The 26,749-nt window shown below is 41.5% G+C and overlaps 1 protein-coding gene across 2 annotated transcripts; it reads left to right on the plus strand.

The window, feature by feature from the left end:
• The first annotated feature begins 1,752 nt into the window (after positions 1 to 1,752).
• Positions 1,753 to 26,677, plus strand: plcd1a (phospholipase C, delta 1a). Of its 2 annotated transcripts, none has more exons than XM_049564701.1 (15): positions 1,753 to 1,967; positions 8,685 to 8,843; positions 15,107 to 15,335; positions 15,475 to 15,604; positions 15,731 to 15,959; positions 16,066 to 16,267; positions 18,004 to 18,148; positions 18,258 to 18,410; positions 20,225 to 20,374; positions 20,461 to 20,617; positions 20,707 to 20,823; positions 21,335 to 21,513; positions 23,754 to 23,889; positions 24,042 to 24,191; positions 24,409 to 26,677. In XM_049564701.1, exons 1-15 carry the CDS (start codon positions 1,937 to 1,939, stop codon positions 24,498 to 24,500), a joined length of 2,259 nt encoding a protein of 752 aa, XP_049420658.1. In that variant the 5' UTR covers positions 1,753 to 1,936; the 3' UTR covers positions 24,501 to 26,677. The 2 variants fall into 2 exon arrangements, with proteins under 2 accessions (XP_049420658.1, XP_049420657.1); XM_049564700.1 differs by lacking the exon at positions 1,753 to 1,967 and adding an exon at positions 2,972 to 3,164.
• Positions 26,678 to 26,749: the final 72 nt, after the last annotated feature.

A 26,749-nucleotide genomic window follows, 5' to 3' on the forward strand; every position in this document is an offset into this window, starting at 1 on the left:
TGTCTGTCTGCTCGTTTGTATGTTTGTGTCTTTTTTACATGTTCGAAATATATATCAGAATATTAAATAAATTACAAATACTCAACTTAAGTACAAGCCTACCTGAAAATTGCACTTGAGTACTGTACTTGAGTAAATGTGTGTATTTAGTCTCCACCACTGATATAACAAACTCCTATAAAACTATATAAATGGGCTACATAAATATACCCCTGGGAATATAAGCTGCAAAAACATCAACTAAAGAACAAAACTGACCCTGCTGTCTTAAATTCCACTGAAACATCAACTAAAAAGGCTAAATCGTTCAAAGATAATTGATGAGTAGGCCTATTATGAATGATTGATTGCCTATTGACATTCAACTCATTTAATTAACAAGTAATGTCTGATTTTCTGCAGCACTTACTGACTCTCACCTGACACACTGAACCATATGAGCCAGACCGCCCTGTGAGATCAGACGCAGCATGTTTATTCAACAATCACACCAGCATACTGCACCGTCACAAGGTGTGGCATCGCCTCTGTTTTCCACAAAGCTACCTAGAAAACACAGCTGGCTGTCCTCGTACAACGGAAAAGTACAAAAACTCCTTCAGGATAGTTTCTGTCTGCAAATTGTGTCATGCAAAGTCTTTTCAAAGCCCTGCAGAGCTCAAACAAAGCACCCGCCTGTGGCCTTATGCAAAAAGAGCAGTTCCTGTGTAAGAAGTAATGCTTATAAAATACACACTTAAGCTGATGTATTTCATTTAGGAGGTAAAGATTCCAAAGACACACAAAACAAAATCCTTTACTGTGCTGATCAGCTCATGCAATGTTTAAGTGGGATTCTCAAAGAGCCAATTGTTGAGCTGACTTTGTAACGCCTTGTGAATTTGCCAGACAGAGCTCCTTGTTTTTTTTTCTTCCCAAGACTTGCCCCAGCACGAGAGCTCATAGGGCAAAACAGGCTGGCAGACACTTATAATAGAGACACACAAAGCATGATCTGTCTGAGCCCTAATACAGTAGATTACACTGGAGCTTGTGTGTTCAATGCACATTCCATTTACTTACATTTGCTTATAGCTACTTTAAAGCATCCTGCCATATTAATGACACCATCACCAACAACAACAACAACAACAAAATGGACCTCTCTATGAGCTCGCCAGTGGCCAAAAAGAGCACTTCTGTGATCACAAGAGATGGGCTAGGCATGCATGATAACCAACACCTGCTCATTTAGCTTTGCCTTGTTGCTTTAGCACATTTTTCTGTTTGAATCAACTGTGCTGAAACATCTACCAAGGATCAACGCCTTCAGCTGCTGTCAGTGGGCCTAGATGGCGTAAAGACCTTGTGACTTCAGACATGGTGTGATGACATTCCCAGTATTAACCATGCAGTGAGAAGAGGTAGTGAGAACAGGCACACCTCAGACTATAAATGGCAGGTCTGTACCAGACCAGGGCAACACCCTACATAAATCAGATCACTGTAGGCGCCAGGATGGTGTATAAAATCACAGCACTGACTTAATGCATTTACAATAAATCCTCAATTTAACACTGTCTTATCAGGGTCTACAGCTGACATTATGTGAGTGTTTATTTTCTATATTGGGAGAATTCCATCCAAAGGTGTAGTTTCTACTGAGCTGCAGATGAATGAATGAATGTAATAAGAGTAAACACAGTGGTGGACTTGTCAGACCGGTGTTGCAGTGGGTGTGGACTGATGGCGCATAAGAAGCCAATGGGTTGGCTTTGACTGCGCACTGTGTGGGTCGGCTCACAGGGGGACACAGGTTGGATCTTTCCCTCCACAGGACAAGCAGACAAGTTTTATGGTTGGGATAACTCCCTTTAATATAATATAGGTGACACAGCTGTGGAGGAGAAGAGGAATTAAGCCCGGAGAGTGGTGGTTTGTTTTGACTGAAGTGAGAATGGAGTCAAATGGCACAGCTGGGAAACATGGTGAGTTGGAGACGCACAGATTTACAACACTGCCTGTTAATTTCTACTTTGTAAAAGATATTTAAACAAGAGCTCACCTGCTGAAGTGTTTGCCATGTGGGGTGGAAATGTTCAGTAGCCTATGCGTAAATTCACTTGTGTTTTAGTGATATTATTTTTTAGGTCTGTATCAACAAATAGAAGTTTGTAAAGGTAAAAATAGGTGCATACATTTTTTTAAATTCATTTTCATTTATCTATATATATGTATATATATATATATATTTTTATTTGTGGTTTGGGTACCCGGATGTGCGTCAAATACCTCCCAACATATACCCTAAGGCTGCTGTTGACGCAACACCAGGTTGCTTTACAACAAATTTGTCACCCCTATATCTAGGGTGAGGGCTGTGGGTTTTTTGTTTGTTTGTTTGTTGTTGCCATGACAATATCATGTTACACGCAGAGGGAATCACGCGCAGGTTTCATCTCTGACCACAGCCAGAATGCTTGCAAATGATTTTCACAGATTTAGCGAATCAGGCACAAGCACAGTAGACGTGTATTCACCATGGGATGGTGCTATTTCACAGCTCATTATTCCAGCTATAAGATTTTAGTGTGCCAATTATGTTTGGTAGCAAAATTACATGTGCAGGCAAGACTATACCATAAAGATAAGACACATGAGTTATGGCAAGGCAATGCAACATTCATTTAAAGTCATAATGTAGCCTATATGTTACTTTTTTGAAGCATATGAAATCATCCTTAGAGTAACTCATAATTACTGCAAGGAAGTAAGATTCAGTGTTTTTCTAAAGTTGCTGAATGCATCATTGGAGCACAACACAAGTGTCCAATCCCACTACAATGGGTTTTTTTAATTGAATGTAAGGCTATATGATTATATAGACCTTTACCCCCAACCTTCCTCTCATGTGTGCACAGGACAGGCACCGTTACAGGGCATATAACAGAGCAGTAGATGAGTTTAGACCCGCCCCATGAGGGGGGAACTACGTGGTGGTGTCTGCTTCTCCTCCACACAGAGCACACATTTAACCCCGACTGGATATTTTCATGTTTTTACTCTTTAAAAAAGTTATTCCACAATGTCGTGTTTACACAAACGCCCGAAAAGGACGAAATCCCAGGAGCAGGCTTTCCAGGAGCAGATGAAAAAAGTTGCGCAGGAGAACGGAAAGCGTCTAGGTGAGTCCCCCAAAGGTGCAGAAGTGCCTGGGCTTAACGGCGCGCAGTGACGCCCTGATTGTTTTGCCAACACGGACAGGCGCGCGCACAGAAATAATGTTTAGACTACATAATCTGGATTTTGGGAGATGTTAATCTTGTCCAGATAAATCACTGAGTCTTAGGTGTGTTGCTGTTGTGTTGCTGGGAGATAACATGCTATATGTGCAGTGCAGGAGAGAGGCTTCAGGCTTCCTCATTGCCTGGAGCGGTGTATTCTTTGCTTTCTGCCATGGTGACAGCTCAGATGAGGCCAGCTGAAAATGGCATGGCATGCAACCTTTGTGTCTTTACAGGAAGGAACCTGTAAAAAAGCTACATGAACAAAAGGGGATCTCCCCTGGGGTGTTTATTGTCATATGTACCTCTCACATTAAGTCATTTAAAACAATGTAGCTTCAAGTTTTATTAGTCATGTTCAAAGAGAGGCGAGCAGAGCACAATACAACTGTTACAAAGCTCCACTACAGTCATTAAATGTGGCTATAACTGATACATAAGAGGAAATTCAACCCTCCAGCCACACATGATTTAATATAGTGACAACTTGTTGCCCTATCTTGCTCAAGCTTCCTATGTAGCATCCATAAATAGGACTTCTGGAGCATCTGTTTCCAAAGATATGTTATTTTCCTACTGGAAAATACAAACAACCCCATCATCAGGTTGTGTGAGAAACCTTATCATTACCCAATTCCTCAAGGGCATTTCACTTTAATTCCTGCCATCTTCTTGCCCTAGCTTGCTCACAGGGTGTAGGCAGCTCTGCATCTGAAACTGATTACTCTGCAAAAAATGGAAAAAGAAAACCCATCTGATTCTCATGAAATCCCCCCAGATGCTCAATGTGACTCATGTTTATGATATGGGAAATATTTGTTGTTGTTCTTCTTCAGTAACATTGGTGACTTTAAACGTTGTCTCCACGGTGAAACAGATAACACGAAAAAAGGAGTTGACAAACAAGTAGAAGCTGCCACTACTCTCTGAGGGGAGTTAAGCCCCCGATGGAAAGCCTGACAGAGCAGAGGCGGTGCTGGAGCTCTCGAGCCGCTCTGCCCAGTCCTCCTCCCTGACTGCAGAGAGGTCAGAGGCTCATAAACAGGCTCTGTGAGGCTGTGGTGCGATCCGGGGAAAAAAATGTCTGTAATGTTGTGGTGCTGCCCACGACCCTGACACAATCTCTGCTGGGTTGTAGTGAATGTATTTATCCTCAAATGCCCTTTTGCTTACTGAGAGGACATTAATGCTTGTACACAACTGCTCTGTGTTATATTTAATGATCATTTTAAGCTCGGATGATGCATAAAGCTGTGTGCAAAGTTCAGTCCCTCCCACGAACACTGACTAACAACAGCATTACCTCAAATCTGCACACATGGAAAACAAATAAACTAAACATTGTCTTGCCAACATTGTCCTGTGACCTCCTACAGATGTTACACACCCTTCCAAGAAAGCAGTAATCAGCGGATTACTTCACCTGAATGATAAGCCGCTGTTACAGCTGTACACTCAGAGCTAAGTACAGACGTACTCACAGGCCATGTTGGGAACACTGTGACTGTGACAAGATTCACAGTGAGCTGACAGTGTTCAAATTTCCATCCTTAAAAACTACAGGGCCCTTTTCAGACAAAATTAAATGAATAGTAAAACATATACAGTACAGGCCAAAAGTTTGGACACACCTTCTCATTCAATGCATTTTCTTTATTTTCATGACTATTTACATTGTAGATTCTCACTGAAGGCATCAAAACTATGAATGAACACATGTGGAGTTATGTACTTAACAAAAAAGGTGAAATAACTGAAAACATGTTTTATATTCTAGTTTCTTCAAAATAGCCACCCTTTGCTGTGATTACTGCTTTGCACACTCTTGGCATTCTCTCCATGAGCTTCAAGAGGTAGTCACCTGAAATGGTTTTCCAACAGTCTTGAAGGAGTTCCCAGAGGTGTTTAGCACTTGTTGGCCCCTTTGCCTTCACTCTGCGGTCCAGCTCACCCCAAACCATCTCGATTGGGTTCAGGTCCGGTGACTGTGGAGGCCAGGTCATCTGCCGCAGCACTCCATCACTCTCCTTCTTGGTCAAATAGCCCTTACACAGCCTGGAGGTGTGTTTGGGGTCATTGTCCTGTTGAAAAATAAATGATGGTCCAACTAAACGCAAACCGGATGGGATGGCATGTCGCTGCAGGATGCTGTGGTAGCCATGCTGGTTCAGTGTGCCTTCAATTTTGAATAAATCCCCAACAGTGTCACCAGCAAAACACCCCCACACATCACACCTCCTCCTCCATGCTTCACAGTGGGAACCAGGCATGTGGAATCCATCCGTTCACCTTTTCTGCGTCTCACAAAGACACGGCGGTTGGAACCAAAGATCTCAAATTTGGACTCATCAGACCAAAGCACAGATTTCCACTGGTCTAATGTCCATTCCTTGTGTTTCTTGGCCCAAACAAATCTCTTCTGCTTGTTGCCTCTCCTTAGCAGTGGTTTCCTAGCAGCTATTTGACCATGAAGGCCTGATTGGCGCAGTCTCCTCTTAACAGTTGTTCTAGAGATGGGTCTGCTGCTAGAACTCTGTGTGGCATTCATCTGGTCTCTGATCTGAGCTGCTGTTAACTTGCGATTTCTGAGGCTGGTGACTTGGATGAACTTATCCTCAGAAGCAGAGGTGACTCTTGGTCTTCCTTTCCTGGGTCGGTCCTCATGTGTGCCAGTTTCGTTGTAGCGCTTGATGGTTTTTGCGACTCCACTTGGGGACACATTTAAAGTTTTTGCAATTTTCCGGACTGACTGACCTTCATTTCTTAAAGTAATGATGGCCACTCGTTTTTCTTTAGTTAGCTGATTGGTTCTTGCCATAATATGAATTTTAACAGTTGTCCAATAGGGCTGACGGCTGTGTATTAACCTAACTTCTGCACAACACAACTGATGGTCCCAACCCCATTGATAAAGCAAGAAATTCCACTAATTAACCCTGATAAGGCACACCTGTGAAGTGGAAACCATTTCAGGTGACTACCTCTTGAAGCTCATGGAGAGAATGCCAAGAGTGTGCAAAGCAGTAATCAGAGCAAAGGGTGGCTATTTTGAAGAAACTAGAATATAAAACATGTTTTCAGTTATTTCACCTTTTTTGTTAAGTACATAACTCCATATGTGTTCATTCATAGTTTTGATGCCTTCAGTGAGAATCTACAATGTAAATAGTCATGAAAATAAAGAAAACGCATTGAATGAGAAGGTGTGTCCAAACTTTTGGCCTGTACTGTAAATATGGAAAATGTGCCACGAGGAAGCAAGAAAAACCAGTCCTGAAACCCCATAAAAATACATTTCTTCTAACAATCCTTGGTGAAAACCAGGTGTCATCGCCAAGCTAAGTTATAAAGGGACAAGCAGTGTCTACTTAAAGGGCCACTTCACTGATTTTACTCATAGAAGTCCATTTACTCGACGAATGCTGAACAGTGAGAAGAGTATATCAGTGTAATCGCTTCTATGTCTCTGGAGAGAGATAAAATCTGATAATGTAACCCAACTGATATCATCAGGGTTACTCCAGTTTGAGCTCGGAGACTAAAAATATACAACAGGAAGTCTGTGGCCAGATCACACATCTGTATTTGGCACATACTATATCTGTCTCCAACATATCCTCATACAATGGTTGGTATGATATCTAAAGAATTATGTTATGACAACGTATGACATTATGTACTAAGCGAAAAGTTGCGTAGTTTTAGGAAAAGAAACATGTTGATGAGGTTCCTTAAAATAACTCAAAGTTCACTTGGTTTCACACGGTCCCAAACACTGGTCTTCTGGGGGAAAGTCCTATTTCAGTCAGGAACACTTTAGTCAAAGAAAACTTATTTTCCATTTGCAGTGCTATATTTGGTAGTGTGGCTCTGTTCTAGGGCCCCTCTGCCTTTCCTAGGCCTACGCAAAAAGCCTCTTCCACACACCTATGTGAAAAGTCTTAAGGCAGAGATAGCAAACCTCCCTGCCCTTCCATGTGCTGATGTGGAAAGCCTTAGGGAGAGAGAGCACACCTCCTGCCTTTCCATGTGGAAAAATTATGAAAGCCTAAGGCAGAAAGAGCGCACCTCTCTGCCCTTCCATGTGCAAAAATGAGGAAAGCCTGAGGCAAAAAGAGCAAACTTCCCTGCCCTTCCATGCACCTGCATGGAAAGCCTAAGGCAGGGAGAGCATCAGCAAAGACCCCTCAGCAACAGTACAGAGCAACATGAACGACAAACAGAAATATTAATAAGTCAGACACAGCAGGCCAGAGCAGTTTAAATAGGGCGCCCTGAATGAGATTTGTCAATTGGTTGCATAGAAAGGAATCATGTGATCTACCAGCTGACTCCCTTCCATCAGTCAGCTGCTCCATCAGTTGATTGGGCTGTTTGAGATCAGCTTTGTAGCTGGGAGGTGAGTTGAGCTCGACATCGTGGCCTGCCTAAACTAATGCTATGCACAATTTTTGTTTGACCCAACCACCACCCCAACTTTACCCCTTAAGCTGACTTTCACTCTTAATACTACTTACTTCTTTACTCCCTTTGGCGTATTAGTCATCGCGATTACATAGATGATAGTTAGTTAGTTAGTTATTTTATCGACACAAACAAACAAACTTTAATAAAAAAATTAAAAGGTAATACACCTAACAACAGAGTCTCATTATTCAGTAGAGGCCTGCTGTCGCTCAAGTAACATCCGCAGGACATGCATGTAACATGACTAAGATTCTTTTATCAGTGTCCACAAAGAGTGAGCTCATTTCAATAGAGTCATGTCCATATTTCTCACAGGTATCCTATGTAAGAGGGCACACAAGTATATGTTCTTCATTTTGTCTTCAATGTAGGGTGTACACGAAATCCTGGCTCATGATGACGTGGGTTATGTATGAATTATGGTGCATCACTTGCACCAGCCTGATGTTCACCTGCCTTGTTGTGATTTAAATTTTGGAATAAACGCTATCTCAACTTTTTCCCTTTCTCCTGCACTGTGAGCACACTTAGATTTGATCAAATGCTACACAAGTCAATACTAAGATAATCCTAGCAGAGCCTTGGCCTTGGAGAATGGACAAAACATCCATTATATCTGTGTTGCAAAGTGAAGGGTCAAACTCTGCTATGTTTGATGCTATTGGTTGCATTATTGGAAATGCAGATCCAGCTTTTTTGGAGCTTAACCCAGTAAGGTCAAGATATCTCGACCTCCACAATGACTTTGACTGTTCTCTTTTTCAATCTGTCTCTTGTGAGTGCCCCAACTTTATGGAAGTGTAACACCCTGGAGAATGAAAACCTCACAAAGATTTCAGAAGTGTACTGGAAACTTATGAACATGTATCTTCCTTCAACAATGCCATAATCTCCCTCTTTAGAGACTCTCCTTGCTGGTGCATCTCACATAAGATTTGTGTATGACCTCTGCAGGTTTGGAGGGAGATCCAGATCTGCAGTTCCTGCTGGTCGGCGGGGAGCTGATCAAGATTCGCTCAAAATCCTGGAAGAAGGTCCGCTTCTTCAAACTGCAGGAAGACTGCAAGACGTTGTGGCATGAATCCCACAAAAGATTCAGGCGAAACCAGACTTGTGAGTGCCACCTTGACTTCTACTGTATATGTTTTTTTGTGTGTGGGCAAGAAGGGATTTAGTAAAGCCTAAAATTCTTCTGGGTTCTTGTTTCTGTAAGTTATTTTACTTGTTCTGGTTCATCCCGCTGCCTTTTTGAGCTGCACATCCATCTGCTATTATTCTGTCAACATAGAGTTCTTCTTTCAGATCTCAACAATAGCTTCTTGGTAACACACCCGTCAGTTCCCACTGGTGCTCCAGAATATGTGGAAAGTGGTGGTGAAACGGAAACAACATGCAGATACTGCAGTGTGGCCAAAGACAGGGTGGAAAACGCTAGTGTTTGTCCATGTGCGTGTGAGAGAGATTATCTTCCTCTGATTTCTGGTTCAGCGATTCACTGTCAGGGTGTGAAAGTATATATACGTCCTCAGGGCCACTGGTAGCTCTGATCTCCCTCCCATCCTGGCGGCGGCTGCTGCTACCAGACTTGATAACCTCTGCCCCGAGCCAGAGCCTTAAACAAACTCTGAAAGACAGAGCAGTGCCAATGCGTTCAATGCGGATGCCGTAGACGTGATATTGTGTGATGCGGTCGTGTGAACAGTCATGTGTCAAAGCTGTTTTTTGACATTACCAAACTTGCTTAGAGATGGGCCTTAAGTTTGCAGGCATTTCCCTGTTTACGGAAATAAGTTTTAATGCTTCCTGTGGGCTTTAGCAAGTCGCAATTACCAATCAGCTCTAAACAGCTCTTACATGAAGTTGGAGAGTGTGGGGGGACAGCACGTATTGTTTAACCACTTTTTGTTTGAGGTCCATCTGCAGCTTTACTTAAGCAGAAGTTGTGACAATCCTACAAACAAATCGCGATGTAGCGCCAGTAAATCATCCTGTAAGTGAGTCAGAGAAAGTCCTCCGCTGTGGATCACTTCTCATCAACAGACTGTAAAGCCTCTGTTTTCCTTTTCCCCACACTGTGTGACTGTCATTTGCCGTGACAGCATTCACACACACACACACACACACACACACACACACAGAGACACTTGCACGTACACACTGTCAGGGTCACATGAGGTGAATGACAGAGGCTTTGCATTCCACTGTAAAGATGACACACATATCTCAGGAAACACTTCCCTCATATTCCTGTCAGTCTGCTATTTGTCACAGACATAAAAACTCCCAACAGTAATAATATTTGCACTTACCAGATCAAACTGACTGAACAGTAATCACTATGAGTTTATTCAAACAAGTACACAAAATGTTGTAGGTAGGCAGTTACTCTATTGCATGCCATTCCACAAAATTTATTTTGTGAATAATAATTTTCAGCTGTTATTTTCCCTCCTCGAAACCAAGCTAAACATTAACCATAAACTTACATTCACACACTGACGCTGTAACCTGTGACAGGCTGTTATGTTACCAGAGCTATTACACATTCACATATATGTAGTAAATTGTCGAGCCACAAGTGCTTATGTTTCCAAAGGTTTATGACAAAATTACTTGACAACACTGACTCCCATGTGCACACACTGAAAAAGGAGAGGTAGAGACGCTCTGCTGCTGCCAGAGGAGCCGCTGAATGAGTTCTCTGAGCTGTAACACACTAAAAGAGTCTGAGAAGTCTGGGGCTGTTCATAAAACATTCAGGATGCCCAGGCCTAAGGATGCCACAGTTTATTCCACGCTACTGAGGCTGCTCCTCCTTTTGGAACCACCGCAGAGTCAGTAGTTATTTTGCTTTCAGCCATGGTTGTTGTTGCGGCCAATGTGTCAACAGGTCGAAATATCACGAGTATCATGATTAAGGATAGACCGATACATCGGCCGGCCGATATATCGGGCCGATATTTGAGTTTTTTACTTGTATCGGCATCGGCCGATACGTGCGTGGGTTCGTGGATTTATTTTTCCCTGGCACTTTTTTTCATTTGAAAGTATGTGGTTAAGTTGAACAAAGCTGTTGAATCCTACTGTGTACAGTAGTTGTTGTTTTATTTATGCTTCAGCTTAAATATTGTTTATTTTATAAAGACATTGCTGGAAGATTTAAGAGCACTGAACTCTTTTTTTAATTTGAATGTATGATAATAATAATAATAATAATATTCTACCTGTTCTACCTCAACTTCTTGTTTTAGTATTTTTTACTGTTCAATAAATGTTTCTTATTTTAGCAGTATCGGCCCCAAATATCGGCTCAAGAAAATCGGCAGTTCATAATCGGTTATCGGCTAAGGGTGATGGAAAAAAATCGGTATCGGCATCGGCCCTAAAAAATCCATATCGGTCTATCCCTAATCACGATGAATTTTTCATATTGTATTAAAAACTAAACCAGTATTATCATGAACAAGATGATATGGCACATTAACCAATGTAATCATTTTCATACATAAACGTAACAAATTGTTATTTATACGACTCTGCGTGTGGTTTGTGTTAAGTGGTGTTGCCGTACCCCAGCAGAAGTCGCTGCTTGACTGCTGTGGGTAGGCACAATCGATGTCAAACACTGCACTGTCTCTCTATTACATTACTTTTAAACGTATTAAGAAGTTTGTCAAGTGTCAGTATGTCATAAAAAGTCATTTAAAATGTCATAGTATAATTGACAAAAAAGTTACAGTGTTCCTGTGCAGCCATCATTTATATGTCGGCTCCCTAAAAAGGCCCTCTGTCATCAAAACTTTGAGAACCCCTGATCTAAGATTTTTGTTTCAAAATGCTTTAAAATATTTTGTTTAGCTGTAAGTTTTTTTTTAAATTCTCTTGGGGGAATTGTCCCCAGACTCTCCTTGAGGGTTGCATTAGAAATGTCCCTAGGTGATCACGGCCCTGCTAGAGAGCACCCTCTTCACTGCTAAATCTTCACTGCTAAACGCTGTCTTCCCTTTGAAGAAAAGAGATTTAACAAACAGCGGCATGATCTCTGCACTTGCACAATAATCTCATTGTATGAAATTTCGTCTGGTATTTAAGCAATGTCGGCGTGACACGGATGACATGACTTGGACTTTGTGGAGCGATGGGATTCTCTGAAAATGGTCCAAATTCACAACCCTAACAGACCCCAGTGGTCTGTTTTGCTGGGGATAATGTGCATTCGCTGATTGAACAAACACTCCCCTTCTGGTGAGTGCCTCCATGGTATTTTGTTCATCCAGCAGTCAGCTGAATGTACACCACCAAGCCTTGGGTGTGTTTCTCCACACCACCCCCACACTGATGTGTCTTTCTCTCCAAGTAGTCTGACCTTTAATCCGTCCTGCCTCTAGATAGTCTCCGACTCTCACAGCAACAATGGTGGCTCTTCATTAGAGCCTGCGGCCTCGGGATGTGAAGGGTGGAAACACTGTGATTGTAACCCAGCTTCAACATATGGCCTCTTAGCTAAGCCTCTGGTCTTTGGGGTTTTGTTACAAGGGCGGTTGTTGCCATTTAGTGTGATTAGATCATGTGTGGCAGTGCACGCTCTTCCATACATTAAGCTGCTCCACAACAGAGCCGGACCCCAACGTATGGGTGAAAAAGGCTGTGTGTGCAGGGACCTTCAGTGTGTGTTGTTTGTGTGTGGGTGTCTCATACAACATGTTTTCATCTTAGAATTGCAGATCCTAGTATTTCTTGTGCTGCCCATGTGTGCCAGCTTGTGAGGCGAGGAGATCAAGCGAGGTCAGATTGCATCAAACTGTTTTTAAGTGCACTTATCAAATCTCCATGGAATGTGTTTGGGTTGCCAAAGAATCTAAGTGTACAGCAGACAACAACAAAATGTCCAAAGGCCATCTCTTAAACCGTCTCAGAGGGTTCCTCAACTAAAACGGTTGCTTAGTTTAGTTTTTTGTAAACAAGATTCAGGCTCGATTTACTGTTGTTATGTAACATGTTTGTTTGCTGTGTGTTGGATATTAAGAAAGAATGCTGTTGTATAATTTCATATCTCTTCATTCCTGCATGGACCAAACAAGACAATTTGCATTCCTCATCTTTGGGAAGAGAAATATTTTAATTTGTGTCAGACTATATAAAGTCTTTCAACTAATAAAGCTGCTAAGTCAATACTTCTGTGTTAGCAATGGATCAAATGACCTTATGTAATGTAAAACAGGTTGCTAGTAGTGACAAAAAACAACAGCTCTGCAGTTCCTCTTAGCTCTAAGGAGTGTTTTGGCATCTTTCACCTCTTTCTTTTGGTTTTTACAACCCACATCTTCACTGTTTTGCTTCACTTTTTTTACTTTGTTTTGATTGAAAAGCTTAAGTAAATCCACTGTACGCTGCCCAGCTGCTTGACAACAGAGGCTGGCTAACATAGTAAACTTAGTGGTGCATTTAAAAGGTAAAATCCACATATTTCCCTCAGGACGTGTTGGAGACAAAACAGAGATAGAAGGAGAGTGAATATTCGTGCCGTGTTGCAGTCAAAGTCAAAGGTTGGAATTTCCAGTTGATATTTCCAACTTTTGACCTCCAAGTGTCCCAGGTGCACAACACAAAGCATAAACAAAAAATATAGCTGACAGTGACAAACTGATGTTTCTGTGGCAAGTGTACACACAATTGAACTCTCAGTAGTACAGCTCCTTGCATATATAAGTACATTTCGGCATTTTAATGTTTTATGGAGTAACCTTTGTGCATAGAAGATAACTGTAAGAGACCGTTTAAAGTAACCTTTTTCACGCAGACCAGGTTTTACTATATATTATTTTAATTAAATACAGGAAAATATACTTTAAGTTATCCTTTAAGCCTTTTAGTTGATAGTTAACTATTTACAACCATTGTTGTGTGATGTCAGACAACTGCTTCTCCACAAAGTTGGCATGTATTGAATCCTAAACAGGTCCTACCAGGCAAAGGCCCAGGCGTCCAAAGTCTCAGCCCCGCCCTCCCCGGCTTTCAACTACAAAATGTCACCCGAAGAGACAGGTACCAGGAGGAGACTCAAAGACACAAAAACCCCACAAAGAGATATAAAACAACTACACAGAGATGCAAAACAGCTGCAAAGAGACACAGAGAGACTCACAAGGCCTAGGGAAAGGAGCAAAACGATCACAGGGATACAAAATTATTACAAAGCAGCTACAAAGAGACACAAAATGCCTACAAAGAGATTCAGAACCACAGAGAGATGCACAACAACAACAACAACAACAAATAGATGCAAAACAACAACAGAAAAAGGCTAAACACCTGTAAAATCAGTGTGTCTTGCTCCTACATAGAGGTGGTGGGGCTCTCTGCATGTCTGGGCCTTGAACCAATGTACTTTCCTTAGGAGGTTGGAAATTTTTAAGTTCCCAGTTTTCTGGAATGCAAGGTGGCTAAAAAAGACCAATCTAAATGAATGCTAATGTTGCTGTGTGTATGCTGGATGTGTACAAGTGCAACTGTTTGTTATGGCGATATCAGCCCAAAAAACAGTTTAACTTTTCTGACCATATGCAGAAGCTTATTCTTTTCCATCCTCCAAACATTCAGTGTGCTTGAAGGCTGTCACTGAAAAGTTTTTATGTCTCTATCTGCTGTGTTGTGCCTTGTGGTGAAGGCCACAGACGCGAGCCACCACACATAGATAAGATGTTTAAGTAGTTTGTGGCGCTCTGTGTGGTTGTGCCCGTCAGGACCAAAAGTCTGCTGCCGCAAGATACTGACTTGCCCACGGAAGGATCTTAAAGTTTTACTTCAACTGTGACTGCAAGCTAGTTCACAGCTGTAAACAAATATCACTCTCAAAACTGTATATGGTTCTAGAAAGGTCTTAGCAAGTATTACCACTGTTGATGACAGCCTTGAAGTGTACGTGCAGCTGTTTTCCTCTTCAGATTAAAGGCTGAATGACAGAAATTATATCATTTTCTGGATGTTTTGGCCTGTTCTAAATGGCAACACATGGCTAAAGATTGTTTCTCAGTAATGTAATTATAATAATTTAATATTATAAATATATTTATAATGTAATCTAATGTAATAAAATATATTAGATTTTGTTGACGGAAAAAGAAAAACATAATTTGATTTTGTTTGTTTGTTTGTTTGTTTGTAATCCAGACTGGAAGTTTCCACCATTTAATTAATTGTCTTATGAAACTTACAGATAGAGACTTGACTCCATATCCTAGCAGGATGTCAATCTCAATTTAACTTGAAATTTAAATATATGACATTTACAACATAATTAAGTGTTGTTAAGACTAGTTTTGGCTTCTCTGGTTGTGAGGGATATTTCTAACCAACACCTTCCTCTCTCCAAACAGTCTCCATCGATGACATTGATTCAGTGCGCAAGGGCCGTCAGTCTGAGGGGCTAAACAAACACACCGAGCCCAGTGTCGAAAACCATTGCTTCTCCATCATCTTCAAGGGCCGCAAGAAGAATCTCGACCTGATGGCGACCAATGAGATGGAGGCGAAACAGTGGGTCAACGGCCTGGATAAGGTCATGAGCAACATGCGTAACCTCAGCCGCCAGCAGAAGAGTGAGCAGTATCCTTGACAAAGTCTTGCATACATGTTTCTTAAACGTTCTGCTGAACCCATGAGAGGCGACAAGTGCTTTTTATAGTCCCAGGTGTGTTGTTTTGTTTTTATTACTTCAAATATAATCCTTACATCTTAACGCCAGTTGGCTCATCAACTGCATGCGGAAAGCAGATAAGAATGAGGACAACAAGATGACCCTGAAGGAGCTGAAACACTTCCTGAGACAGATCAATGTCGAAGTGGACGACACTTACGCAGCAGAAATTTTCAAGGTAGGTCCCAAAGTGCGATTGTATCCAGCAGATTAACATGTTCTCCATAATAATCTGTCATCTGTGAAACTTAAAATCTAGTAGATCTGTTTAACTGATTGTCCCATCATGTCTCACGTTGCACAGAAATGTGACAAGTCAAATTCAGGCTCCCTGGAGGGCTCAGAGATCAAGCACTTCTACAACCTGCTGACAAAGCGGGAGGAGATAGACGTAATTTATGAGAGCTACGCTCAAACAGAAGGTCAGATGAGCGCCAGAGACCTACTGAACTTCCTGTTGAATGAGCAGAGGGAGCAGGTGTCCATGCAGGATGCACTAAAGCTGATTGAAAAATACGAGGTGGATGAGACAGGTAGGGTTAAGTCTTTGGGGGTTTTATACAACACTACACAGTACTGAAAGACAAATAGTCACACTCCACACATTGTATCATACTCATCGCGTCCTCTGTCCACCAGCGAAGCAGAAGAAGCACATGACCAAAGATGGCTTCCTGATGTACTTGCACCAGGAGGAGGGCTCCATCCTCAACCCGGCCCACAAACAGGTGTATCAGGACATGCACCAGCCCCTCAACCATTACTACATCTCCTCGTCACACAACACATACCTGATGGAAGACCAGCTCAAAGGACCCAGCAGCACAGAAGCCTACATAAAGTAACTACCTTTACCAACATACTGTACATAATGTTAGCTGAAGGAAACTGGTGCTGACAGCATTGCCCATCATGGTATTATTTTTACATAAAAAGCCACTTCACAGTGGAGTATTTTGCTCATGGATGTTGGACATAGAGATCATCCTTTTAACGAGATCCATACTAACCCATTTCAGTGGGGGAGAGGGATTTGATTTTTCCTCATCAGTCAATAGGGACCGAAGTATCCGCCCGAATCTAATGTAATTTTAAGTTCACACTGATTCGTGGCCATGCCATCAGTGTTTTGCATTTATGAGATTTGAGTGGACAGAGTACAACAAACTATGATGTTGGACGCCATTGAGAGGACATTGCGTTAGAAAAGCCACAATAGTCTATAGTGCTCGCCATTGTTAGTATTCGTCCTCATTGGTATTAGTGCACCACTTGAGAATACTTGACAACAGCTTGAAAACAGCTTGACAACGACGACGGTTCCTTTGTTGATTGGTTCATTATTCGTCCCCCTTGATGCTCATTGGATTGTTTTCTATTATGCCTCTACGCTGTGTATAGCCATGGCATTCTCAAGAATGCCTTGAGGGAATTTGTTCAAGTTTGGCACAAACATCCACTCGGACCTAGCAATGGACTGATTCGATATTGATGGTCAAAGGTCAAGGTCACTGTGACCTCACCTGTCTCATTCTTTTATACGCGATATCTCAAGAACACTTTGAGGAAGATTTGGTACAAATGCTTTTTTGGAGTAAACAATGAACTGATTTGATTTTGGTTGTCAAAGGTCAAGGTCAATGTGACCTTGCATCCATCTCATTTTTGTGGAGGTAATATCTTAAGAACCTCAAGAGTAAATTTCTTCAAATTGGGCACGTTAATTTTGGCACTTTATAAGTCAAGGATGAAGTTATTACAATTTAGTGGTTAAGGGTAAAGGTCACTGTGACCTCATCTGTCACATTCTCAAGAACGCAATATCTCAAGAAGGCCTTGAGGGAGTATCCTCAAATTTGGCACAAACTTCCACTTGGACTTAAGAATTAACCGATTAGAATTTAGAAGTTGAAGGTCAAATAAAACAGACGAATCAGTCAGTTTGGTGGAGTGGGCATTTTCTAAGGTCCGGACCCAGGCAACCAAGGAACTAAACTTAGGAACTCCATCAAGAACTAAAATTAATTTTTGTACGTTCTTATTTGCAAATAAGACTAATGTCTAATTATAAAAGATGTAACTTTTGCATCTAACGCAATATCCTTGTGTTGACCTTTGTAATTGATAGGTGCGTGACAGTAAGAGTTTTAAATACATGAGCGCATGAACATACCTTGACCTTGGCCTTGGCATGCCTTAGTATCTGCATTAAAATTTGACAGCAAATAAAGTCAGTTTTCTCTTGCTCCTTTCAGCTTTTTTATACTAGTACTAAGGGAGTTAGCGACATAATTTTGTTTTGGGAAAGAAAAATCCTAATATTTAAGGTCAAGGTCAAGATAAACTTTATTACCCCTGAGAAGCAATTGTATCACAGGCATTAATAATACAGATTCACACTGTAGGGAGCAGATTTTTTAGGTAGCAGAAACTATGGCCCAGCAACCAAAACTGACACTAGTTCCTTTGGTCGAAATGCAGGTAATAAACTTCCTGGAAACATTTTTGTGACGTATAAAAGAGCATGAGTGATCACATTGGTGTGCAGGTTTTCATGAAGGTATTCCTCCCCTGCAGAGCACTGATGAAGAGCTGTCGCTGTGTGGAGCTGGACTGTTGGGACGGGGATAACGGCGAGCCTGTTATTTACCACGGCTACACACTCACATCCAAAGTGCTCTTCAGAGACGTCATCAAAGCCATCAAAGACTTTGCCTTCAAAGTATGTGGCATATTTATGATTGCATTTAATTTACATCCCTGCTTTTCACATTGGGACAGTTATGGAGAGCCTCACCATCGCTTATTTATTGTTCCCTTTGTTTCTCCAGACATCAGACTACCCAGTGATCCTGTCCCTGGAGAATCACTGCTCCGTGGACCAACAGAAGATTATGGCCCATTACTTGATCTCCATCCTGGGCGAGGCTTTGGTCACAAAGCCTCTGAGCTACACCATGCCCAGCAACTTCCCCTCACCTGAGGTGTGTTAAACTCAGCTCACTGACTGTAACATTCAGAGTCTTTAGAGCCTTGTTCCTGAATAAAAACCAAAGGAAGGCCGCACCTAAAATTCCACCTCTCAAGTTAATGAACCACCAGCTTATTTTTTTCTCCTTCCTGTTTACTTTAAATCGACTATTAGATTTGTCTAGGAAGGGAAGCTAAGGAGATTGAAGTAAAATTCATCCTCATTATGTTAGCCCCAAATAAAACCACTAACACATAATCAAAACAGCATCAATCTAAAGCCTCTGCTCCTCTGTGTGTTGATAATGTGGATACACACAATCTGGAGCTTTGCATTTTATGATCTCGCCTCGGTAATCGCTTAGAGATAAGCTGTTTATTAACTAATATGTTGTTGCAAGATCCAACTATGAGAGAACACCTTGATAAGAGAGGTTTTTATCAAGTGGGATTTTGTTTGTATGTAAATGGGCAGGTTTGCCTAGTGTGAAAGGATCAAATACAGCTGGTGTCCCTTTTTTTGCATTGTCTTTCTTTTGCTATCCTTCTACACCTCTTAATCACTGTCTCAGTATCTTTCCTCCTTTAGACCTTATCGTAACTTTGATGATAAGCACATGTGACTCCCAGATGCAGTGAAAAAAAGGACTCAGCACTGAAAGAAATGCAAAGCGAGGAGGCATTAGCATATCAGATCATTTTTCAGTGACATTCCCAAGCCTTTGTGGGCAGGTCTGTTCAAATGTTGCACCCATGGGATGAATGCCTGTGGCATTGTCAGCCTCAAAGGAAATTATAATTATGCATTGCACAACATTTTCCTCTCTGTCATTGGCTACTGAGAGGGCACGACTGGGAGTCTCCAAAAGCACATGCTTTGTTCCATTGAAAAATAAGAATATGCTTCTCTGATTTAGCAATAATGTGCAACAATACATTTATACACTCACCGGCCACTTTATTAGGTACACCTGCTTGTTAACGCAAATAGCTAATCAGCCAATCATGTGGCAGCGACTCAATGCATTTAGACGTGCCTTGTTGATGCCAGAGGCCAGAGGAGAATGGCCAGACTGGTTCAAGATGATAGAAAGGCAACAGTAACTGAGGGTGAGGCTACAGTTCACACAGGCTCACCAAAATTGGACAAGAGAAGATTTGAAAAACTTTGCCTGGTCTGATGAGTCTGGATTTCTGCTGCGACATTCAGATGGTAGGGTCAGAATTTGGTGTAAACAACATGAAAGTATGGATCCATCCTGCCTTGTATCAACAGTTCAGGCTGGTGGTGGTGTAATGGTGTGGGGGATATTTTCTTGGCACACGTTGGGCCCCTTAGTACCAACTGAGCATGGTTTAAACACCACAGCCTACCTGAGTATTGTTGCTGACCGTGTCCATCCCTTTATGACCACAGTGTACCCATCTTCTGATGGCTACTTCCAGCAGGATAACGCACCATGTCACAAAGCTCAAATCATCTCAAACTGGTTTCTTGAACATGACAATGAGTTCACTGTACTCCAGAGGCCTCCACAGTCACCAGATCTCAATCCAATAGAGCACCTTTGGGATGTGGTGGAACAGGAGATTTGCATCATGGATGTGCAGCCGACAAATCTGCAGCAACTGTGTGATGCTGTCATGTCAATATGGACCAACATCTGAGGAATGTTTCCAGCACCTTGTTGAATCTATGCCACCATAAATTGAGGCAGTTCTGAAGGCAAAAGGGGTCTAACCCCGTACCAGCAAAGTGTACTTAATCAAGTGGCCAGTGAGTGTAAATTGCATTACAACAAACAACATTTTGTTGGTGTCTCTGTAGGAGCTGAAGGGAAAGTTCCTCATCAAGGGAAAGCGACTGAACAAGCTGGATGCTGCCTTCAACAATAACAGCACCATAGATGAAGACACAGTGTCTGAGGAGGACGAGGCTGCAGACTGCAAAGACAACGACCAAAAAGACAAACCAAAGGTGGGTCAAATGCTCATTTGTAATACTTTTTTAAGATATATGTATTTTCTTCGACAAAACTGACCCACTTTCCCCTCTCCTTTTAGAAATCAAAAATCAAACTTGCCAAAGAGCTCTCGGACATCGTCATCTACTGCAAGAGTGTCCACTTTAATGGCTTTGAACACGCCAAAGAAAACCAGGCCTTCTATGAGATGTCGTCCTTCAAGGAGAGTAAAGCTTTCAACCTGGCTGACACTTCAGGTAAACATCACATCTATCTGACACGTTGCAGTTGATTTCTCATGAGCAGAGTATGAAAGTTAACTTCAAGTGTTTTGATGTGTTTTCAGGGACTGCCTACGTCCATCACAACATGGACAAACTCAGTAGGATCTACCCTGCTGGCTCCAGAACCGACTCCTCCAACTATAACCCAGTGCCCATGTGGAACGTTGGCTGCCAGATTGGTACACTTCTCTTAATACATGCAGAATTTTAGCCATTAGTAAGTGCCATTGCTATAGTAAAGGATAACTAAGGTATTTTTCAAGCTGGAACCTATTTTCCAATGCTTTTGTGTCTAAGTTACTAATGGCAACAACAATTTTTGAAATTGGTTCAGCCGACAGCAGCAAAGCAAGCTGCAGTTTACCCACTCAGGGCATTTGTGCACCCACTAAAAGTGCTTGTTTTGCCGCTGATCTGCTTTGATTGTTCCTCTAAGTGTCTGACAACATTATGGAAAGAATCCCTACAGAAACAGAACTTTGATGGGAACATGCCCGGAGTGGTTACAAACTGTTCCATAACAGCAGCCCTCTCATTCAGTACTGGACCAATTTCAAAAATTGCTGTTCCCATTAGTCCCTTTGACACAAGAACAAGGGAAAATGGGCTCTGGGTTGAAAAATACCAAAGTTAACCTTTAAGAGTAATGTTTACACTCTCTCTCCCTTCTCTCTCTGATTTGGTTTTCAGTGGCATTGAACTTCCAGACTCCCTCCAAGGAGATGCAGCTAAACCAGGGTCGGTTCCTGCCAAATGCTTTCTGTGGCTACATCCTGAAGCCTGAATTCCTGAGAGACCTGTCGTCTCAGTTTGATCCCAATACACTGTCCAGAGGACCCTGGCTAAAGAGGAAGACCTTTAATGTGATGGTGAGTTATTTGCTGTAAAACTTGAAAGATAGGTCTAAGTAAGAGTTTGAGGGTGCCCCATAGAGTGGAGTCAAGTTTTTGAACTTGTACTTTAAAGGAATACTTGACCCACAAAATGATCATTTGTATGTCAGTTACTAGGGCTGGGCGATATAACGACTATGTATGATATATTGATATATTGTCAAGCAAGATATCAATTTAGACCGCACCGTCCATATTGATACAGGGTCAAATTGTGTTACATAATAAATACCAGTGTGCATCTCTCCTCTTACACTTTAAGAGAGACACAGAGCTGCTACTGTGTTTAATCTGTCTGTTAATTAGTCTACAGTGTGACATCGGTCGATATGTTGCATGTGCTATGCTAAATCAGTCTGTGAGATGAATGAAATGACCGCAGCACATGTGCAATCAAGTGCTGCGCTGCTAATTTGTGTGTGAGGTGGAGCACAGCGCATCGCCACTCTTCTTAATAGTTGTATTCTATTTTGTGACATGGAGATAGTGCCTGGACGCTGTGTGCATAAATAAGATTAATAGCCTATATAAATGAAAATATTAAAATAATTGTCCAGCACTAGATTAATTTTAAAAGCCATGAAAAACAACTTTTTGACTCCCACCACAAAGATTTTTAATTGTTCTAAACTACAGTGGATTTAGTCCTACTTGATACTTTTATACTCATGCTACAGTTTTGTGTCCTGTGCTGCAAACCTTTAAACCTCTGTAGCTCCAGTGCTGTGTGCAAAAACATCCATGTACAGCCCTGCTATTTATTTTATAGATTTTTTCATGTACATGTTGTGCAGCTGTATATTTTCAAACAGAAAAAAATCCCTGTCTTTGCATTTTATTGTGATCACTGTCCGTTTTTTTTAAAAGTGTTTGTGATATCTCTTCATCTGGCTTTGACGTGCGACTGAAAACATGTCGCCCATTTCTGGAAAATACATACAAGATGTATATCATGTATTGCCAGTCAGCCTGTGATTACACAGATATGAATTTCTGTCCATATCGCCCAATCATACCACTTACACACCCAGTGTTACATCGAATTGGTGAAGAGCACTTTGTTTTCATCGCACGCTGATGAGTTGGAGCAAATGGAGTCCACGTTAAACAACAGCAAAGTTATATCAAAACAGCTGTTAACAAACTCTTATGGCGCATTCCAGGCAACCCATAACCCATGCTTTTACAACCTTCTACCCGTGAAAGTGCACTGGAACGGCAGTCAAACCCGTAACTTACCACCTGTGAACTCATACCAGATCGATGTACTCCCAGTTATGCTTTCTGACATCACACAGCCCTCTAAACCAATTACTTTACTCCTCTAAACAACAATGGCAGCCCCACGGTGCTGATGCAGGTGATACACGGTGAGAAATAGACAAAAAATAACCCTAATGTTAACGTATTATTGGTAGCCGCTCTAACAGCTAGTTTCCAGTGCAAGAATAAATCAATACAGAATACGTTTCTAAACACACAGATAACGTTAAATAAAAAGTATAATGGCATCTGTGACCTTATGGGCCATTTCCCCTCCTCCATTTTGCTCAAATGAGCAAGGTGATAGAAGTGATCGTAAACAAACATAAACCCCACATGGTCCACCATGTTGGTTTGATAGTTTGGCAGGACTTGCCTCGAACGCTATGAAGTCGTGACTTGAAGCGGTGACTTACGGGATTAGAACCTTGCCTGGAATGCAACATCACACAACTGCAATGCATTACAACCCAAGTCCTTAGACTTTACTATTTGAAACACTTCGGCATACAAGCAGTGTACCTGGGGAAGCACGCGTGTTTGAACTTGTACAATGGAATGCACAGAGTTCAAACACATACACTACTTATCCATGGATGAGACTGTTTGTACTGACATGTTTTAAATTATAAGGTTTTAGTGAAGATGCATGTGTTTGAGAAGTACTGAGCATTCGACTGTGTAAATGAGACTGAGATGAGTGCGGCCCCCTATTACTCCAATTCATCAAGAATTTTGTCTGCTTTTGGATATTTTATTCGCCATGGAGGCATGCAAGAAAAACAAAGTTTTCTTCACGAAGTTAATGTAACACTGTGAATAACTGATACACAGATGGTCATTTTGTGGGTGAAGTATTCCTTTAAAACTTTGTATTTACTACAGACTTCTTACGCCGTAGACATTTATTTTTGTATTGATACATTTTTGTCTTTCGTTTCCACATACAAAAGGTGATCTCAGCTCAGCAGCTGCCTAAAGTGAACAAGGACAAACACAGATCCATCGTTGACCCTCTGGTGAGAGTGGAGATCTACGGCGTCCCAGCAGACAACGCCACCAAGGAGACGCACTACATTGAAAACAACGGTGAGCACATAAACTTACTCAGATGTGGACACACCCTGATTTGTTCCATACATGAATTATCAGTTTTCCTCAGAGCAAATGTCGCACACCTTGGCAGAAAATATGAATATATTAGCGAGCTGCGCCAGCTGAACACAAATCCATCCCTGCAGGGTTCAACCCAATGTGGAATGAGAGCTTCAAGTTTGACATCCACGTCCCAGAGCTGGCCATGCTGAGGTTTGTGGTGGAGGACTATGACTCAACATCCCAGAATGATCTCGTCGGGCAGTACTGTCTACCGCTCACCAGTGTACAGAACGGTAAGAGAGTCCAGCTTAAACAGCAAAAGGCAAGAGACACTGAACTGAGAGCTGAGAGGATTCAGTTAACACCAATGACTGAAACATAAAGGTGTTCAAGTATTTGATAGATAAGAACGAGACAAGAATTGCTGACAGCGTTATGTTTATCATATGACTTCAGTTTTGTACAATCGACTTTGCTGACGAAGCTAAAACTCACTTCCTTTTTTCCCAGGATACCGCCACGTACCTCTGCTCACCAAGAGAGGTGACGTCATCTGCTCAGCTGGACTGTTTGTGCACCTCATGCTCTTGGACGCCCAGTAGGCTTACATTTGGAAAACCTTCACGCCAGCAACAGCATTTTCTGTAGAAACTCTAAAGGAATTTGTCCAGTTTAAAAGCTAAATAATTTAACTCTGATTAAATATTTCAAAATGTTTTTTAATGGGGATAAAAAAATATAAATATATGTCATCTGCCAAGCCGCAGGTGCCGACTCACCATTGTCTGCATAACACTTTCCTGTTGTTGTATAATGTTAGCTTTTTCTTAAAGGCACAGCGTGTAGGATTTAGGGGGATATATTAGCAGAAATGTAATGTAATATAATGAGTATGTTTTTTCTGGTGTTTGATCACCTGAAAGTAAGAATCGTCGTGTTTTCGTTACCTTAGAATGAGCCGATAATATCTACATAGGGAGTGGGTCTCATGCACGGAGATCGCTACGTTCAGGGGTCAGCAACCTTAACTATCACTATCACTACAAGAGCCATTTTAATTCAAAATAATCTGCACATCTAAATTATCATCATCTAAACTCTAAATTAGCCTATCGAATTAGCCTATTGCTATCACTAATGCTATTAAAATTAGCCTTAGCAACAGCAATGGGCATTCAAAAATATATTTTACCACAAGTTGGCTCCTCTGCAGTGGGATGTTTATGATTATTTGGCACTTTAACTTTGCAGGGTTGGTAGAGAAAGCAAACAAATCTGTCCATGCATGTTAAATTCTGTATTTTCCTCTGAGACTTTTACGGAAATAGAATCCATAGCTAGCCTAGCAATGGAGGCTCAAGACTAGCTATAGCTGTTGAGTTTTGACGAAATTTAGAGGAAAAGGCGCCAGGTCGTAGATGTATGAACTACAATGTAGTTGATGAAACGTTGAAACTTTTTTTTTTTTTTTTTTCTTTTAAATTATTCATTTTCATGTGATATTTTTTGTCAAAGCTCTAGAGAGCCTCTTGAGGGGGGCTAAAGGAGACGCAGGTTGCCTACCCCTGGCCTTGTTGCACTGCCATGTTTCTACAGTAGCCCAGAACAGACAAAACAGACTCTGGCTCCAGAGAGAGCCATTCGCATTTTGCGTTTTTGCATTGGCTACCGTAGTTAGGAGCCCCTCGCAACAAGCCGAACAGTGTCGCAAAACTACTTATTTTTAGCATGAAGCTGCCTTATTCATTGTTTTTACTGGTATAAATCACCAGGTCCACTTGTTTTGGTGAGGAGGAAACCTCTGCCAGTAATTTGGCTCCCGCTAATAACCTCCTAAACGTCTGGATCAGAAAATGTTTAGATCTCATTAGCAAGTGCTATGCCAAATCATGGGAGAAACACAGATTTTTAACATGAAACTGCTTTATTCACTGATTTTACCTGTTTTTATGACCTGGTCGGTTTGTTTTGGAGAGGAAGAGACCTCTTTGGATAATTTGGCTCCTGGTTAGGATTCTTTCAACACTGAAAGAATCCTAACCAGAAGTTTCAGCTGGTTGCAATCTGTCATCCTCACCACTAGATGTCACTAAACCCCCCCTAAATCATACACGGTGGACCTTTAAATTAAGTTTGGGTGTGGTAACAAAAACGAGTGAATGAAAATGTAAATGAAAGAGCGGTGTGGGAAATTATTTAAAGAGAGTCGTTAAACTGTATTTGCCATATTGAGGAGAAGAACAACAATTGGAGGAGTAAGGTGTGAATTTTTGTGAATAGTATTTCCATTTTTATAGATTTCTTGAGACTTTATATTTTCCTTTAAGATCATACAAATATTGCTCATGGAAACAATGTGTTTGTCAAGTCTGGCACTTCACTGTTTTAGTGGCTTCTCCGACTAGAACAAGCCTTGATTTAGGTTTCCATTTCTCTGTCATGATGTTAGCAGCAGTGTGATATCAGAAGGCCATTCAGTTAGCCGTGTGTGTGTGTGTGTGTGCATGTGTTCAGGGGTTCATTCATTTTGAATGTTCTTCAGCGGTGACGACTCTGCAATGTTTGTCAATGTTTCCATTTGTTTAACAGACTTACAACCTCCTTTTGACCATTGATGCGAGGAGCGCATTAAGAAATTAACTGTATTGTATATGAACATGCTCTAAACCTGTTGAACCTTGTTAAGTATTCATGTCAAACAAGTCTTGGTATTTTAAATAATACTCTTCACTCATCTGCATTTGCACTAGCTCTCAAATAAAACTGGCAGATTCCCTGATTGAGGGTTTTGTGTGTTTATTCATATTATAGGCGATTCAGCCGATGACAGTAACATCCTGAAGAAACTCGA

Source organism: Epinephelus fuscoguttatus, linkage group LG21 (assembly GCF_011397635.1).
Source record: "Epinephelus fuscoguttatus linkage group LG21, E.fuscoguttatus.final_Chr_v1".
NCBI classification, from domain to species: Eukaryota; Metazoa; Chordata; class Actinopteri; order Perciformes; family Serranidae; genus Epinephelus; species Epinephelus fuscoguttatus.

What these genes read in the sequence shown, in the direction of transcription:
- plcd1a (XM_049564700.1), top strand. Translation starts at nt 3,065, where the DNA reads ATGTCGTGTTTACACAAACGCCCGAAAAGGACGAAATCCCAGGAGCAG. An exon ending in GGAAGACCTTTAATGTGATG is followed by an intron (nt 21,514 to 23,753) that starts GTGAGTTATTTG and finishes CACATACAAAAG; the next exon opens with GTGATCTCAGCTCAGCAGCT. An exon ending in GCACTACATTGAAAACAACG is followed by an intron (nt 23,890 to 24,041) that starts GTGAGCACATAA and finishes CCATCCCTGCAG; the next exon opens with GGTTCAACCCAATGTGGAAT.